The sequence below is a fragment of the Scyliorhinus torazame genome, chromosome 17 (genome assembly GCF_047496885.1).
Source record: "Scyliorhinus torazame isolate Kashiwa2021f chromosome 17, sScyTor2.1, whole genome shotgun sequence".
Lineage (NCBI taxonomy): Eukaryota > Metazoa > Chordata > Chondrichthyes > Carcharhiniformes > Scyliorhinidae > Scyliorhinus > Scyliorhinus torazame.
Genome location: NC_092723.1, coordinates 156815349 through 156827708, shown reverse-complemented (window position 1 = coordinate 156827708; position 12360 = coordinate 156815349). Strand labels below are relative to the sequence as shown.

General features: G+C 44.0%; 1 protein-coding gene across 2 annotated transcripts in view; it reads right to left on the bottom strand.

Annotated features, from left to right (window-relative positions):
- Window positions 1-5249: 5249 nt before the first annotated feature.
- The window catches only part of xpo6 (exportin 6), a 157333-nt gene continuing 150222 nt past the window's right edge, over window positions 5250-12360 (bottom strand). For both annotated transcript variants that reach the window (XM_072481372.1, XM_072481373.1), the window contains one exon: window positions 5250-9298. In XM_072481372.1, coding sequence (XP_072337473.1) covers window positions 9197-9298 — 102 coding nt within the window. In that variant the 3' untranslated portion in view covers window positions 5250-9196. The remainder of the gene's footprint in view (window positions 9299-12360) is intronic.

Sequence of the window (12360 nt, the reverse complement as noted above, 5' to 3'; positions counted from 1 at the left end):
CCAATACCAACCCTTCTCCACCAATCACAAACCAGCACCAATTCCCTCCACCAATCACAAACCAGCACCAACCCCCTCTCCACCAATCACAAACCAGCACCAACTCCTCTCCACCAATCACAATCCAATACCATGCCCCTCCACCAATCACAAACCAAAAGCAACCCCTCTCCACCAATCACAAGCCAATACCATCCCCCTCCACCAATCACAAACCAATACTAACCCCCACCAATCACAAACCACCAACCTCCTCCACCAATCACAAATCAATACCAACCCCCCCTCCACCAATCACAAACCAATCCTTCTCCACCAATCACAAACCAGCACCAATTCCCTCCACTAATCACAAACCAACACCAACCCCCTCTCCACCAATCACAAACCAGCACCAACCCCTCTCCACCAATCACAATCCAATAACCCTCCACCAATCACAAACCAAAAGCAACCCCTCTCCACCAATCACAATCCAATACCATCCCCGTCCACTAATCACAAACCAATACTATCCCCCTCCACCAATCACAAACCAATACCAACTCTCCACCAATCACAAACGAATACCAACCCCTCTCCACCAATCACAAACCAATACCACCCTCCACCAATCACAAACCAATACCATCCCCCTCCACCAATCACAAACCCCTCCACCAATCATTAACCAATAACAATTCTTGCAAACAGAAACCAGTATCAACCTCTCTACCAATCACAAACTAGTACTGGTCCCCTATCGCTGGCCCCCTTATCCAGCCCCACCAGTTCACGACTGTCTTCCATAATAATAATAGTCATTGTCACAAGTAGGCAATGAAGTTACTGCGAAAAGTTCCTAGTCGCACCTGTTCGGGTACACAGGGGGAGAATTCAGAATGTCCAATTCATCTAACAAGCACGTTTTTGATAAATACTAAAACTTGACAACACTAGTGCAATGGACATCTCTTGCGCAGGAGTATAACCAAAACATTTCAGCTAATCAGATGCTTTAATCTATTATCTTCAAATATATCTGAATTAGTGGCAGCTATCTAAATTGCCTTTACAGTAAACAGCATATTTGCAGATTAATTTGTCTGCCATCTATACTTTCCTGTTTGCCACTTATACTTTTCCGACTGACAACATATTTTTCTGTATCAAACTGTTGAATTTTAAGCCGAGTCTGAATTTTGTTTTTGAAGGAAGGTTAATTGCTTAATGGTGTTTTTACAACTTTATCTGCCAAGCAGTATTAGTTTGATATTGAATAAAACAATTTGTTGGGTTTTGGCTTTGAATCCACAAGACATAGGAGCGGAAGTAAGGCCATTCGGCCCATCGAGTCCACTCCACCATTCAATCATGGCTGATTTCAACTCCATTTACCCGCTCTCTCTCCATAGCCCTTAATTCCTCGAGAAATCAAGAATTTATCAACTTCTGTCTTAAAGACACTCACCGTCCAGGCCTCCACCGCCCTCTGTGGCAATGAATTCCACAGACCCACCACTCTCTGGCTGAAGAAATTTCTCCTCATCTCTGTTCTAAAGTGACTCCCTTTTATTCTAAGGCTGCGCCCCCGGGTCCTAATCTCCCCTGCTAATGGAAACAACTTCCCTACATCCACCCTATCTAAGCCATTCATTATCTTGTAAGTTTCTATTAGCTCTCCCCTCAACCTCCTAAACTCCAATGAATATAATCCCAGAATCCTCAGACGTTCATCGTATGTTAGGCCTACCATTCCTGGGATCATCCGTGTGAATCTCTGCTGGACCCGCTCCAGTGCCAGTATGTCCTTCCTGAGGTGTGGGGCCCAAAATTGCTCACAGTATTCTAAATGGGGCCTAACTAATGCTTTATAAAGCTTCAGAAGTACATCCCTGCTTTTATATTCCAAGCCTCTTGAGATGAATGACAACATTGCATTTGCTTTCTTAATTACGGACTCAACCTGCAAGTTTACCTTTAGAGAATCCTGGACTAGGACTCCCAAGTCCCTTTGCACTTCAGCATTATGAATTGTGTCCCCGTTTAGAAAATAGTCCATGCCTCTATTCTTTTTTCCAAAGTGCAAGACCTCGCACTTGCCCACCTTGAATTTCATCAGCCATTTCTTGGACCACTCTCCTAAACTGTCTAAATCTTTCTGTAGCCTCCCCACCTCCTCCATACTACCTGCCCCTCCACCTATCTTTGTATCATCGGCAAACCTAGCCAGAATGCCCCCAGTCCCGTCATCTAGATAGTTAATATATAAAGAGAACTGCTGTGGCCCCAACACTGAACCCTGCGGGACACCACTCGTCACCGGTTGCCATTCCGAAAAAGAACCTTTTATCCCAACTCTCTGCCTTCTGCCTGACAGCCAATCTTCAATCCATGTTAGTACCTTGCCTCGAATACCATGGGCCCTTATTTTACTCAGCAGTCTCCCGTGAGGCACCTTATCAAAGGCCTTTTGGAAGTCAAGATAGATAACATCCCCTTGGTCTAACCTATTTGTTATCTCTTCAAAGAACTCTAACAGGTTTGTCAGGCATGACCTCCCCTTACTAAATCCATGCTGACTTGTCCTAATCCGACCCTGCACTTCCAAGAATTTAGAAATCTCATCCTTAACAATGGATTCTAGAATCTTGCCAACAACCGAGGTTAGGCTAATTGGCCTATAATTTTCCATCTTTTTCCTTGTTCCCTTCTTGAACAGGGGGGTTACAACAGCGATTTTCCAATCCTCTGGGACTTTCCCTGACTCCAGTGACTTTTGAAAGATCATAACTAACGCCTCCACTATTTCTTCAGCTATCTCCTTTAGAACTCTAGGATGTAGCCCATCTGGGCCCGGAGATTTATCAATTTTTGTACTCCGTGAAGTCAGTAAACGTGAAGACGAGTTCACATGGTCACTTCAATAAGCCACAGTAGAATGGCCTGGCTCTCCCTCTCCTTGAGAATGAGCAAGTCAAAGTTAGTTTCAGATTATACACCACATGGAATCAGCACCACTCACTCCACCCTGTCGGAGACACTCCAATGTACTCTCCAGTCAGGGAGGGGTAATAGCCTTGTGGCATCCACTGCATCATTAGTATTACAAGGAGATACGAATCTCATTCTTCCATCATGTGAATTCCTGAAGACTTCAGGACAATACTTGAGAATTAGCAATCCTACATCCAAATCTGTGGAATTTCCAGGAGTCAGTTACTAGAAATCGACAATGGGAACCTTGAGTTGGCCCAGAATACTAAAGCTAATTGTAAGGCATAGATTGCTGTTCCATTTGAAATCAGTTACAGGGTTGTCTGTCATCCCAAGAACTGTCCAGGAAACTTCAGGGATCAAAAGATCCATCAGCTAGACTGATATTAGGCAGAAAAACAGGTTTCCAAGGAACCACGCCTGTAACAGGTGTTAGGCCCTTTGCATGTGCAAATAAGGGGCCTAACAAGTTTGATGTTTCTGTGCAAAATTGTGTTAGCTTGAAGGTAACTCACACTAGGCTGCCTATCAGAGGTGCTTGAACAGACTGCTGCAAACCACTACCAAAAAGGCTAATTATACACCAATTTACTTGAATGCAGAGTCGAGATTCAGGAATGCTTCTCCCAGCTTCGCAGCATCAACACAGGCCACACTTGATCCCTCCTAACCGGATTTGATGCCGTGTGCGCAAATCGCCTTCAGGCCAACAACACTTTGCACAGAAAGCAACATTTTTGGTGGAAGTGAGGTCATTAGCACTGTGGCTTCACAGCGCTAGGGTCCCAGGTTTGATTCCCCGCTGGGCACTGTCTGCGCGGAGTCTGCACCTTCTCCCAGTGTCTGCGTGGGTTTCCTCCCACAGTCCAAAAGATGTGCAGGTTAGGTGGATTGGCCATGATAAATTGACGTTGGTGACCAAATAAAAAGTTAGGAGGAGTTATTGGGTTATGGGGATAGGGTGGAAGAGAGGGCTTAATTGGGTTGGTGCCGACTCGATGGGCTGTATGGCTTTTTTCTGCACTGTATGTTCTATGAAAAAAAAAATTTAAGAGTGCCCAATTAATTTTTTTCCAATTAAGGGGCAATTTAGCGTGGCCAATTCACCTATCCTGCACATCTTTGGGTTGTGGGGGTGAGACCCACGCAGACATGGGGAGAATGTGCAAACTCCACATGGACAGTGACCCAGGGGCTGGGATTGAACCCGGGTCCTCGGTGCTGTGAGGCAGCAGTGCTAACCACTGTGTTGCCCCTAGGTCATTGAATATTTTAAAGCAGTGGTAGATTGGTTCTCTTGCCTAACAAGAAATTATATGGGGTAGATGGTTATGTGGAACTTTAATCACAAACTGATCATGATCCTATTGAATGGCAGAGCTGGTTCAGGGGTCCGAAAGGCCTACTTCTGCTCCTTGTTCATATTTGCACCTGCAAAGGGCCTCTATCACCTGTTACAGACATGGATCCTTGGAGATCAATTTTTGCACCTTAAACTCCGTTCTCCATCACTTTCTGGCTGTGCCTTTCATCTCCTTGTTCACCGCTCCCTGCACCTCCCCAAGTTTCTCCCCCATTTTAAGCACTTAACTGTTGGCAGCCAAAACATCTAAGTGTCTCCAATAGCTTGGTGAAGCCCAGTTGGTGTCAACAGCTTCCTGGTCTTAAATAAAAGAGATCCAACAACAGTACACGTTATCTCTATTGCTTGGACAGTGAGTTTTTCTGCCCTAAAAATATTGGAGAATGATGTCATAGAAGGGAGGAAGCTGGGTAGTCCCGTTTCATGAGTTTTTAATGAATAGGACCAAAAGCTGTGATTGCCTTTAAAAAGGTTCTGTTTTTTGTTGCAATAACCTTAGCTTTCCACTCATTGTGCAACATTTGATTTTTCTATGGGGCTCATTGAGTCAAATTGTTCATTTATACTGTTAACCCGACTGCAGAAACTGACAAATGGGTCAAGTAATCTTTATTATCCCCAAGATCTATGGATGATTCTGAATGTTTAAAGAAACAGACTGCGTACAATGAACATAGCAGCACACAATACAGAGGGGCCAGAATCAGATGTTTGAACCTTTGCTCCCATGACAGTGATACAGGTCCTCAAGCTGTGTTGAGATTCTGAGACCCTGATAACTCCCAAATGCCTGCTGAAGCCAAACACTTATAAGATCATTATTTATTTAAAAAGTCATATCTACACATTGAAAAATTGCAACTTATTAAAAGACTAGAGTTCTGCAATGGAATGTCACAGAATCAACCCAAACAGTAAAAACCAGTGTGTAGTTTTAATACACTTCTCATTGTAAGTGTTCAGGCACAATACAGAGTCTCATATTTACATCCAGAAACACTGACACAGCCCTGGTGAAAGCTGGAACCTGTTTATAATCGCATTGATGTCCACTTTTACACAACGTATTACCATAATCCTAAAAAAATAAACAGTCCACTTTGTACATGGTGCAAGCTGCATGAGGCAGTATCTTCTTGCACATTACTTGCAGTGACTGTACAAATACAGGCATTCTAAGTACAATTGTAAACAGAGATTCAAATTTCAACACACAAGCTGATCAGCCACATTTACAATGGTGAGACCAACATTGTGACACTGTGGTATCTGAGTCACATTTAGTTTGTACTGGGAGGAAATTCCTTTCAGGTACAGAAAGAATCTGGTATAAATACCACAGTGTAGTTCAATCTGGTGTAGACGTAGCATTCTTCAAATGGGTAGGAGGCTCATAACCTAGAGTGTCTCCAAAGGAGGTGTCAGAGGAAGACTTCACTGAAGGTGCCCCATATTGTAGGATCTTACCAAGAGGGCCCAGCAACTCCAGACACAGGATTCCATGACGGTTTTAGTGGCTTCAGAACCTGGGCCACTAAATGGGGCCCAGGAAATACACAGCATTGGACCCCGTCAAAAAAACCGAATATCCTCTACAGCACAAACACCTCACCATTCCAGCTCCAGATACAGATCAAAGTTGGCTTCATCTTTCATTCAATTATCAACCGGAGAATCTTTTTTGCAGTCTGCTGGGATGTTGTGCAACAGCACAGCTGTCTACCTCAGTGAAGGGTGAGAGAAACAGGCAAAAGTACACCTTTATTCGCTGATGATGGAACAATGCTGACATGGGGCATGGAGAAGCCTCTGACAGACCATCTGTGCCACCAGCTTATGAGTAAAAGCAAAGCAGAAGGAAGCAATGGGTGAACCAAATAGAGGGGAATGGATTCATTGGAAAAAAAGCAAGATGCAAGGTCATGCCAACACCCCATTGTATGGGAACCAACAGGGCTGACAGAAGCTTTGGCAACATCTCTAAGAGATCAAGTCCAATCAATGGTGGTAGTGTACCACAAACATTAGACTTCCACTTATCTGCCATGTTTGACTGGTGCCTGACTCTAGTCTAATGGAAATGAATATGATTTACAGAAGGTTACGGCAAGCTGCAGCGTACCTTTTATTAGTGTACAACATGCAGCAAAATGTAAAGGATATTGTTTCTATTTTAAAAAACGGACTTTATTCATGTGCTCATCAAGGCAAAAGTACAAATGGCTCATTGCAGGCTTCTGACAGAATTAAACATCCACAACTCAGAAGCAAAAAAACCCACTTCAAATCAGATTTTCCCATTTTAAACAGTAACTTGTCTTCTAAGGACTCAGTAGATTGAGATATTTGAGTCAAACAGAGGCAACACACAATGCAGCCTGCAATTCCAATCACAAAGGACACTGCTGGTGCCTAGAGGTGGTTTATGGTAGTTCTAGAAGTCAGCTGCAGTTTACAAGGTGCATTTCCACTCTTGAAGATACAGAACAAGGTTGATGAACAGCATATAACTACAAGCCTGTGTAGAATTGGCCACAATGTAATAATATTTACTTGTGATACAGTACCACCAGTCTGTGCAATATATACTGATCGGAGTGCCAATTTGGTATAGGGCACTATGCAGAGGGCTCCCTCCCATCACCAACATTCTTGCAGCACACGGTTTTAGATCGGAACTCTCAACCTCCCACCTTCCCCAGCTCCCTCCTTTAGAGAGTGAATGTTCATTCCGATGATATAGGTCTACCTGTGAACTGCATTATTTGGGTCCAGATTTTGTTCTGAGATTGAAAATTGCCAGTACTTTTAAAAAATAAAAATAAAAAGTCAAACAAATGTTAGAAATGAAGGGAAAAGTTTGGAGTTTTTTTTTTTTTTAAATTGTCTTGCACAAAGTTATTATTTATTTTGTTGCCCAAGAACAGATGGGTCATGAGTCAGTGCCCCGCAAACAGGGAAGGCAGTATGGGGTTAGGGATGTACCACAGCCAAGGATCTGGGAAACATTCAGACCATCACACGGTGCCAAGTCTCCAAATATCATTGCTGCCTCAAGCCTCCTTGACCTGAAGGAAAGTTGATGATTAAATGGTAGGGACATGTTTAATATTAATGACTGCAGCAGAAAAGGACAGGACAGTCCATTGCTCCTGAAAAGGCCATCAATATCCTGTGGATGATAGCCAGGCTTTACACCATTAATTGAAACAAAACTCCACATTTTCCATGCTTCTGGAATCTCTGTACCTATAATTTAAGAGTGGAACAACTGGTTCCTTTGGAAAAACATAAGTTTAATCTTCAAGTATACTGGAGACTTTATCCGCCCGTTTAACACATTCAGCCTAGGTGGCTTAACTCTCTAACACTAACTGGTAATTAAAACGAGTAGCTGACAGAAATCTTGGGAAAGCAGCAGGTAAGCATGAAGGCACCACCCAGTCAAAATGTTCAAATTAGAGAGCCCAGCCTCTTCACGGCTCAGGGTCTGGGAATTCCACAATGTTCCTGATCTGCGCCATTGTCTTTGCAGGTTAGAAATCCCAACTAAACTCTGGCCAGTCAGGTGTCCACTCCAGACATTTGCGGTCCAACTACCTAGATAGTAAGCTGCACCACAGATGACTGAAGTTCTCTTTCCAGCTACTCTCCCCAGTGTTCTCTAATCTTTCTCTCTCACACAAAATCCGGAACAAAATTTTTTTTTTTTTTTTTTTTTTTTTTTTGCAGGCTCTGGCCACTCAATACCACCTTCGCCAGCAAATGAATGGAGACTAAATGTTTGGATAGCAAATTCAGAGTTGAACAATGAAAAGGCTCAGAGTTAAACATGTTGGGCCAGGACAAATGGAGTGGCCCATGGCCCATGAACTACACCAGGAAAGAGAGTCCACACTGGGATTCTCCTTTCTGTTGGGAGTCTGGTGAAAGTCCATGTTAGTATAGTCACCACAGTCTATAGACAAACAGAGAATAAGTTAGATACTAAAAAGCAAAAACATAAATGTAAAAAATACAAACACTTGGTCTTTACATTTAGTGACCACACATTCTCATCTGTTTGAATCGTACATTCAGCAACGGCTACAATTCCTGATCACACAGCCAACCTCAACAGACTCTTAAATCAAAAGTGGACGCATGACACACACACAAACACACGTGCACACACCACACACACATGCGTGCACACAACGCATGCACATAACATGCGTGTGCACACTCACGACACGCACGCACACACATGACACACGGGCCAATAAAAGTTGAACAGAATTGACTAATGTGAGAAAGGGATCATAGGAGAACCATTACAAAGATGAGTGGAAGTCTAATGAAAATACAAAATAAATTTATCCAACTTAAAAACTTCTCATTTAAAAAATAATCCAGCATACTTTTTGGAGAGGGTAATTCAATGGAGCTGAACACGTTTACAACACAAGCACTTAATCAATTAAGCGTGTGCCATTGGTATCACATTGGAATGATATGACCTAAAATTGAGAGTTCCTCTGCCGGTACAGAGTAGAAATGTTCAAGGCAAATCAAATCAAATCAAATGAGGAAACAAAGTGCTGAACACAGTCACACTGCCTGGGAGAGTCTCGGTAATCCAATGAAACAGCTGAGAGGAGCACATCGATGCGAAGGTGCGAATGATTGATGTCTATTCAGTGCAGGCTACATGATTGGTTTGCATCATGTCTATGTACTGAATACAATCATTATATTCCTGCAGGACAAAGACACAAAGTGCTGCAGCAGCATACTGAGGGGTCCAGCTAGCAGGTCGCACTGGACAGCCTGGCGAGAGGGCAAGGGTAAAGGGGTAAAGGCATCAGTCAGGAAGGGCTATAGCTTGATTGTTCCAGGAGGTAAACTGCCATTACAAAGCCTGTAGTAACGCAGATCGTTCACAAGTCTGTGTACACTCTGTGTAAACGAAGGCAAATCCTAGCATGAAGGGAAGAGAAAGAGAGAAATATTAGTATGGTTTTCTATAGCTAATCATTTTCAGTTTATGCAGAGCCAATGAATAGAACTGGATCTGCATTTCACCATTAGATGAAATGCACCTTCTGCACTGTAAATTCTATGAAATCTATGATAGAATCACTCGTGCAACAGGGTCTGACAGACTAGAATGGCAGCAATCTTACTCTTTTTTCCCATTTTTTCCCCAAACAACAAAAACTCTTCTGCTGGGTACATGAACTCCCGAATGTTTGGGCATTCGCTTTCTACAACTGCCGCTGAATGTTGTCAAAGGACATAGCAGACTGCACTTCCATTGAAATCCCTGTAGCAATAAGGAATTGTGGTATCAGAATGACTAATCTGATTTTCTCACTGCCCATTATAAGAATAGCAAACTCAGTGCAGTATGCTGCCTTACACAGCATTGCTCTCCCCCAGTTTTCAAATTTAACTTAATTACACTTGCCAAAAGGAAGCTTCATGAAAACACATTTTGGCGAATTACTTTAGCCCAAATCTTCACAAAAATGACACGGGAATACAGATTTACAGACTTCATTTTGTAAGCCTGGATATAGGATTGATTAGCCAGCAGGCAGCAGAGAGTAGAGATAAATGATTTTTTTTTTGGTTTGGCAGGATGTGACGAGTGGAGTTGCCACAGTGATCAGTGCTGGGGCCTCAACTATTTACAATTTATATCAATGATTTGGATGAAGGGACCAAATGCATGGTTGTTAATTTTGCTAATAACACAAAGATAGGTAAGTGGATATAACGAGTCTGCAAAGGGACATAGATAGGTTAACAGAGTGGGCAACAATTTGGCAGATGGAATATAATGTGGGAAATTGTGAACTTGTCCACTTTGGCAGGAAGAATAGAAAATCAGCATATCATTTATATGGAGAGGGATTGCAAATCTCCGAGGTACTGAGGATTCTGGGTGTCCTAGTACATGAATTAAGAAAAGTTAGTCTGCAGAACAGCAAATGATTAGGAAGGCAATTGAAACACTGTTGTTTATTGTAAGGGGAATGGAATATAAGTAGGGCTGTTTGGTTACAGTTGTACAGTGCGGTGGTGAGACTACATTTGGAGTACTGTGTACAGTTTTGGCCTCTTTATTTAAAAAAAGGGCTTGTGCCCATTGGAGTTTAGAAGATTGCGAGGTAATCTTATTCAAACACGGTGGATGCTTCCAATTGTGGGAGAGGCTAGAATTAAGGAACAAAAATAAGGGGTTTCCCATTTAAGATGGAGATGAGAAGAAATGTTTTCCTCTCAGGTGGTCATGATTTTTGGAACTCTCTTCCCCAGAGAGCAGTGGAGGCAGGGTCAATCAATATTTTTAAGGCAGAGGCAGACAGATTCTTGACAAACAAGGGAGTCAAAGGTTGTCCGGGATAGGTGGAATGTGGAGTTGAGGCCACAATCAGATCAGTCATGACCTTATTGAATGACAGAGCAGACTTGAGAGGCTGCATGGCCTACTCCTGCTCTTAACTCATGTGAGAATGCAAGGTCAAACACATATCTACCAGGACTAGCTGCAGCAAGACACCCAATGACATGGAATTCAAAGCACAGCTCGCCCATGCTGCTGTTTATGCTCCAACCTTACTTTATCTTAGCTTATCCATCTATTCTCTCATGTACTTACCTAGTTTGCCCTTTACAACAATATAGACAAAGGCAAAAACTGCTTTATAAGCCAAGCTTCTCCTTTCCGATAAAAGGAGCAATGTCTTAGAAAACAAAACCTACAAAGTGGTTAGAATTAACAGGTTCAGTTCCATTTGAAGGGAGGATAGACGCAGATGGGAAGCTACCTGGAACATGGGTCTTGCAATGCCTCAAGCTTTAGGACAGCACACTGCTCCAATATTTCAGCCCACAGTCAGTGGTCTGCAAATTAATCACCAATTCAACACAATGGTGGTTACCCACCCACAACGAGCTACGACAGGACCGCTTTTAATGGCCACAGAGTAAGAGCTGCATATTGACAATTCCTATGGGGCCCACGGTTCATAGAATCAGTGAAATGAACAGAATGAATTGGTTATTTAACACCAGACTTACTCAGTCTATCAGGTACTAGGGCCGGGATTCTCCGAACTTCCTCGCAGAAATCGCGCTCAGCGCTGGGGCGGAAAATGGGGCCACAAACCCACAATCGGGTCCGGCACTTTCCCGTGATTCTCCAGAGACCGGAGAAACGCCGCCAGTTGGGCAAGGCGGTCGACACAACGCTGGTCCGAAGCCATTGAAAGAGGCTCCCGCAGCGATTCTCCGTCAGCAGCTGGCCGAGTTCCCATCAGCTTGGTTCTAACATGGTTCCACCCGACGGCACTTGGAGTGGCAGCTGCCCTGGTGGGGGGGCGGGGGATCCGTCACCGGGACGGGGGTCCTCCAGGGTTCCAATTGGGGGCCACCTATTGGCGGGTGCTTGCGGTCTGGGGGGTCTATTTTGTGGGGGCCGGTCCGCTGTGTGGGTCCGCCATGTTGCGCGGGGACGCCGCCATAGGCGGCCGGCGAGCACATACACAGACCCGCACCCGGACGTGCAAGGCCCCGTGTTGGCTGTGCAGACCGGCGCTGTGCTGGCCCCCTTCAGGTAAGTGAATCGCCAGGCCAAGGGGCCCATTGACACCGGCGTGAACCGCTCAGATGTTTACGCCGGCATCAACACTTACCTGCCGTTTAGGAGAATCCTGGCCAGCCGCTGTTTAGGAGAATCCCGGCCTAAAACTTTCCCCAAAACAGCTGATGCACAATCTGGTTTATTTTCTAATTTAGAGTACCCAATTTTTATTCCAATTAAGGGGCAATTTAGCGTGGCCAATTCACCTATCCTGAACATCTTTTTTGGGTTGTGGGGGCGAAACCCACACAAACATGGGGAGAATGTGCAAGCTCCACATGGACAGTGACCCAGAGCCAGGATCGAACCTGGGCCTCAGTGGCAGCAATGCTAACCACTGCGCCACCGTGCTGCCTTACAATCTGGTTTATTTTAAACCACAGAGGAGAAA